General features: G+C 35.4%; 1 protein-coding gene across 1 annotated transcript; it reads right to left on the bottom strand.

Annotated features, from left to right (window-relative positions):
- Positions 1-47: 47 nt before the first annotated feature.
- STUB1 (STIP1 homology and U-box containing protein 1) lies at positions 48-5648 on the bottom strand. Its single transcript, XM_074088692.1, has 7 exons — positions 5349-5648; positions 3535-3733; positions 2439-2580; positions 1901-2003; positions 1150-1206; positions 810-926; positions 48-565 (listed from the first exon to the last, which is right to left on the bottom strand). The coding sequence occupies exons 1-7, from the start codon at positions 5466-5468 to the stop codon at positions 440-442; spliced, it is 864 nt and encodes a 287-aa protein (XP_073944793.1). The 5' UTR covers positions 5469-5648; the 3' UTR covers positions 48-439.
- Between the last annotated feature and the right edge of the window lie 757 nt (positions 5649-6405).

Here is a 6405-nt window from a genome sequence, read left to right as displayed (position 1 = left end):
TCATAAAACGCTCAGATACGAGAGACTTAGTGGCTGTTTCACCACCCATTGATTAATTTGTTGTTTGTCGGATAAATTTGATGCCGTCTCCGTCTATTCGAACAGAACAAACATAGACGGCATCACATTTCCGTCAAATAAATTTAAACAATGGATGGGGTTAGTGAGTAAAAGAATTGAAATTTTAGAAAAAAATATCTAAGGCAGCGTTGAGTAAAAAAAAAAGCTTGAATACCTATTGTTTATGTGACAGATAAAGACTGTTATGTTAATTCAAACGTGAGAAAAACGCGAATGTCTATTCCATAAGTTAATGTAACATAACAATCAGCCTTGGGGACATTTGTTAACTATTGAAGGAATTGTTAGTGAAACTGGCAAAGCTCATTCTCGACCGTTACATCCGACACATTATAAGTATGTAATAATTTACTAGAGTTCAATAGTCAAGTGCCCATTCGTTTTCTTGCAAGAACGAATCGATCACCTCCTTCATTGTGAAGTTGGGTATGAGTTGGTCCGCAGTCAGCTTCACACGAGTCACTGGATCAAAATGGCCGACCCTCTGTAAAAAATGAGGGTAGGTACCGTTAAATTCTAAACAGTGTAATAAAGTGGTCTGAACCCCTTTGAACAGTCAAAGTAGGAACTGAGACTTTTTTGTGAATGGAGGAATGAATATCTTGCCTTACACTATTTGAAGTTTGGACAAGCAAGCAAGCAAGGAGTAAGTAAAATTGATTGAGTTTCAAAAGCGCTAGGTAGGCCTGTCTGTCTGTTAGTGATATTTTTTGTACAATAAATTTTACCTCCAGATGTTCCTCGATGTCTTTCTTTTCGTAAGTTATGCCACTGGGAGTTATTACTGGTTCGTTCAGGATCTCGAAACTGATCTTGCCGCATAGGTAATCAGGAACATCGCGTTTCTGTTTAAAAATATATATACATATGTATAAACAAGCAAACAACAAATTGTATTGCTACGTACGCTATTAGGTACCATTAATAAAGACTACTAGACACGAAACTCCAAAGGCTAACATAAAGACACTCAGGGTACAGACTGTTAAATAGTTTCTAGTATTCTACTTCTGTGGTCACAAGCTTTAAGGTAACCGCGAAACAAACTCTTTACATCGCAATACTCACCCTTCGTCTGTCATCTATTTTGGCAAATAAATTGTTTAGCTCACTGGTGTAGTTATTCTGAAAAAAAAAATGTTTATGCTATCTGAAGTTCTACATGATTACAGGCTGTCAATACACTCTAAGGACAATATTTTTAAGAAACATACTATACTGCAGGGCTACTACGAAACTCGAAACCCGAAGTTCGTATCGTACCGTCCCTCTCGCTCTCGTATTAAACAGTATAAGTGTTAGAGGGACCGCACGACATTCTAAATACCAGCGTTCCACAGTCCGGATGCATGGTGCTTTATTATTAAAAACCGTAGTCAGCACTTCAAAGCACTGAAGACGCGTTAAACCCCTTTTGAAGTTGTAAAAAATTATCGCACGTAAATTTTCCTTCGAAATTTCAATTTTCGCAACTGACTTGTCAACTTTGAACCCACGCTGTACTAAAACGGTTCGGCCGATCTCGAGTCATTCTTTTGTTTTCGAATTCTAAATTCAAATATTTTAAGATGATAATAGTTTTTTTTTTTAATAATCACGGGAGGTTTGCAAACAACATAACTTAAAAGGCAGCCCTCGTACACATAAATACAAGATTTCGTCACTACTTTGAAAAATATCGTATCTCAAATCAATACGTCAACAAATTGACTCTTGAAATAATGTTCATAAAGTTCACTCAGTAAAATTAGATTTTGAGATGCGGGCTTTTTCAAATTAGTGTCGATTTGTGGAAAAATTGTAGTGCTTAACAACTTACACATTCCTCTTCTATTTTCGATGTTTTTAAACTAACATCTTCTTCATTATTATGTTCTAGCTTCAATGCCTCTATTCTACGCTGCATATCTTCACTTATTAATCTAAAAATAGATGTGTGGGTGAGAATTGTAACAGGATTAACTCGAATGAATGTATGTAATTGGATTTGTAAATGTCAAGCAATGAAATACCTATAAAGACGCAAATATTATGAATCGGTAAAAAAAGGTACCTAATATGTTGGCTTTGTTCGCTTTGAATTAAAATTCCGTGATTTTACTACAATTTCAAAATTACATTGCAGTTTCATTTATGGTACCTACATGAACAATAGCCAAGCCAAATTACATGCCTTTAGAGACACTTAGCAGTAGAGATTTCGTGATTTCACATGCGTAAATCCCCATCCCATGGGAACACCAGGATAAAAAAGTAAGCTAAATGTTATCCCAGAGATTCAGGTACATACTTAACTACACCTAATTTCAACATACACGCTTAAACTTTCAAAGTTGTAATATTAGTAGATATGTTACCTATTCAAATACGTCTGCAGTTCAATCTCCTGTGCAATTCTCTTCTCTTCCTGTACATTCCATCGCTTCTTCCTAGCAATACGGAGTTGTGCTGCAATATCATCGCCAAAATTCATTTTTTGCTCACGCGCCAGGTCATTTGCTGTAAACAATTATTTAAAACATTTTATTGATTGACTTTTTAAATCTCTGCAAGATATCAGAGCTTAAATGGCAACAACAGGGCCCCTAGTGCTATGTTCTGTATAATATACCTAGATACCATTTTTAAATAAGGTCTTCCATAAATGAATAATGCTGTTAGTTCTCATACAAAAAGATGTTAATGGCCAGCACTGAATTTGATACCTACAAATCACCAAGAAACATGTTAAGCCGGGTCCAGACGAGTGTAACGTATAATGTAACATTACGTGTAATTTAGCGTCAACAGTGTGGACGGCACTGCGAGCGCCTTTGTGTTCGCGCGAAAAACCGACAGCCGATGGATCAACACCGAGCGTTACATGTAATGCTCGTAGTGACGTCCACACGTAGAATTCGTGTTACATTACACGATAGATTACATTACACGTTACACTCGTCTGGACCGAGCTTTAGGTTTATGGTAATGGGTAAGGCAAGATTGAACAGGTTGTCTTCAAAAGTAATTTATTTTTTTAGCAAGTTTTAGATTAACAAATATTTGGGTATTTAAGGAATATTTACCGTATAGTATAGATAGATGTACCAATATGTGGCAGCAAATGTGTTAATACAATGCAACACAATGACTGTTTATTGAATATCATTTCATTACTGAGCAATTAAATATACAAAACGGTACCTATGTAGAAGAAATTTTACAAGGTAACCAATTCATTGCTATATTTTTATTTGTTTATTTTAATTTTTCGTAATATAATGACATGAACATGAATAAATATTTTTTTGTTTTTACTTCAGAGCAACAAATATGAATTCCTTGCTACAACTTTCATAGCATTCTAGAATAAAATTAAATTAAAGTAATATTTTAAGTCTTCATTTTGGAAATGAATTGAGAAGGAAACTGATATTTTTCTTATATGAGTATGTCACTGAATTAAGTATTTACCTCTATGCAGATGTTTTATGGCCTCATCATAGCACTCAAGTTCCACAAGTGCTTGTCCTAAAAAGAAGTGCCCTTTGACCTGGTTTGAGTCTATATCAAGTGCTCGCCGACAATCCTGACAAGTGGCTTCCCACCTCTTCATTTTGAGATGACATAGTGCTCGGTTAGTAAAGTATGTAGCAACTGAAGGATTTTTTATCTGTAACAGAAATTTGTTGAGAAACATCAGTATCATTGTAATGCTGAAGTGAATATTGTGATAAATTGCCTGTTATTCAGATATATAAAGGTATGTTAAGCACTCATTCTTTTGTTTCCATGGAATCTGTTGGTAATCAGAGAAGAGTTTGGTGAATTTGTCCTTAGAACCTTTTGATGACCCAAAAACAAAGGAAAAGAAAAAAGGAACCTTAGAACACCTGCCTCACCATAAAGTTACCTGATCCGGTGGTCAAAATGGGAGCTTTATGCAGCAATCATATCAATGTCAATTTAGCGGCAACACTATATTCACCATCAAATCAGCCACACATTCACCGAGTCAAGTAATTTTGTGGTAATGTGGTTATTTTTCACTTGTTTTAACCCATCCCTATCCTAGAGACTACGTAGTTCCATTTCCGGCCCGCGAAGGCTTGAAATCTGGCCCGGGACCATCAAACAAAAATCAAGAAAAGATTTTGTATTGTTACAAAATTAAATTCTCATTGGCAATGGGCAAATTAATGTTTCAGAAAACACATCTATATTTTTTTTTCACTAAATAACATAGCCAAAAATGCAACTACTTGGCCCGCCATATACTTTGTTAGTATATATTGGCACACGAAGGAAAAAGTTTCCCCATCCCTGCTCTAGGACATTTCCCACACAAAAAAGTTAGGGACTAATGTAGTCTTGGACGCATGATGGGTTAAGGCTGTTTCAGATGCATGATGATGATTTTAATGCATGTTAAATACTAATTGTATAATCCAGGGTTTCTCAAACTTATGGCTCCACACCTGTTAAAGTTTCTAGACGACAGCGAACCCCCCCCCTGTAATAAAACTGGCTGTTGGAGAAACTAAGTTATTAAATATAATGTATATTATTTATTTCAATAAAAGGTAACAAATATAGGAAAGAATCGTCTTGCCAACGAAAATACAAACTGAAACAAACAACAACAAATAACAAACAAATGAGTAACAAATTTGGAGTTAAAAATACAAAAAGACTCCAAAAACCAATTAATCATCTTGCCAGTCTTGCAGCCACCATCACGTATACCTTGTCGCGAACCCCCTACCATCGAACAGCGAACCCCTAGGGGTTTGCATACCCCACTTTGAGAAACCCTGGTATAATCCAAAGGCTATATAACATCTGGCATTCGCTTTCACCATCTCTTTAGAAAGAGATAAATTATCATTTAATGGAAAGAAGTGGTAAAAGCAACTGTGATTCCGAGTACAATATAACATCAGTTCAAACTGTAACTTACAAAGTTTTATATTTAAAAGACATTTAAAAAACAGACACTATTGGATTTTTTCATTTCAATATGAAATGAAGTTTGTTATAGAACGTCTGAACTATTTTAAAATGAAATTTATGATTCTTGCGCACTATAATATTGTATATATTTTACTCTCGAATTAAACTTGGGCTAATTTGTATAAATTATACTCAGTTTTCATACTTCACTATGAACACCTAAAAAACAAAGGTGGACCAAATTTGCATTGTTTTCATAGCAACATGGAATGGACTATACACCATGGCAAACTTCTTTAGTTGGAAAACATTTTATTTTTTTAAATTTAACTCACTATAGCCTTAGTGTAGCAATTCATAGCATCTTCATAACGTCGCAAACTGAATAGTCTGTTTCCTTGCTCCTTTAACTCTTTGTCACTCAAATTCGCCGTAGAATACATATGCTTACTCATTGTTATGTATTTTCGATGCACTGTTCTAAGTTATAATGTTATCATTATACGATTACCAAGGTTCAAGAACTATTTACGCAACTTTCTCGCAGAAAACAGAGAGTACCTATAATTTATTATTTTTATTTTTTCCACTTTCCAGAAATTATTTTGACTTTGACGTTTGGCAAGAGGCGTATTTCGCTTTTTGTAACTTACTGATCGCAACACGAACACTAATTGTATAATTCGCGACATAGCAAATTCAATTAAAGTTATATAGGCCTATATTACTATCAGATATGGAAAAAATAAACAGGTAAGGTATGCATCTTAATCGATATACATTTTAAACAAATAATATCTAGGTCGTGGAAGCCTGCAACAGCATGAACTGAAGCATGGCAACTTTCTTGAATGGCAGAGAAGGGCTACTACGAAATTCGAAAGTCAAAGTTCGTATCGTACCATCTCTCTCACTCTCCTATTGAATAATATAGCGTCTGCGGGACGGCACGATACGAACTTCGATTTTCGAATTTCGTAGTAGCCTCTCAGGCATAGCAATAGCGGGGCTACTACGAAATTCGAAAACTGAAATTCGTGTCATTCGGTTCCTCTGTCACTTATACTATTTGATAGGAGTGAGAGGGACGGTACGATACGAAGTTCGATTTTCGGAGTAAGCCCTTCTTAGGAATAAGGGGGCTACTATGAAATTCTAAGTTCGTATCGCCCCACCCCTCTCACTCTTGTATTAAATAACACATAAGCGTCAGCGGGACGGCAAGATACGAAATTCGAATTTTGCACTACGTTGTATAGGGCAAGTAGGTACTTACAGTGTTGCAATACCTACACATTTTCTGAAATTATAATATTTTTGAGGCAGGGTTTCGGGAACGATGGTATCATTATTATTGTTGTTTTGTGACATAATAATACGTTAACCATGCAC

The sequence above is a fragment of the Choristoneura fumiferana genome, chromosome 6, assembly GCF_025370935.1.
Source record: "Choristoneura fumiferana chromosome 6, NRCan_CFum_1, whole genome shotgun sequence".
Lineage (NCBI taxonomy): Eukaryota > Metazoa > Arthropoda > Insecta > Lepidoptera > Tortricidae > Choristoneura > Choristoneura fumiferana.
Note: the sequence above shows the minus strand (reverse complement) of the source record. Positions and strands in the feature narration are given on the sequence as shown.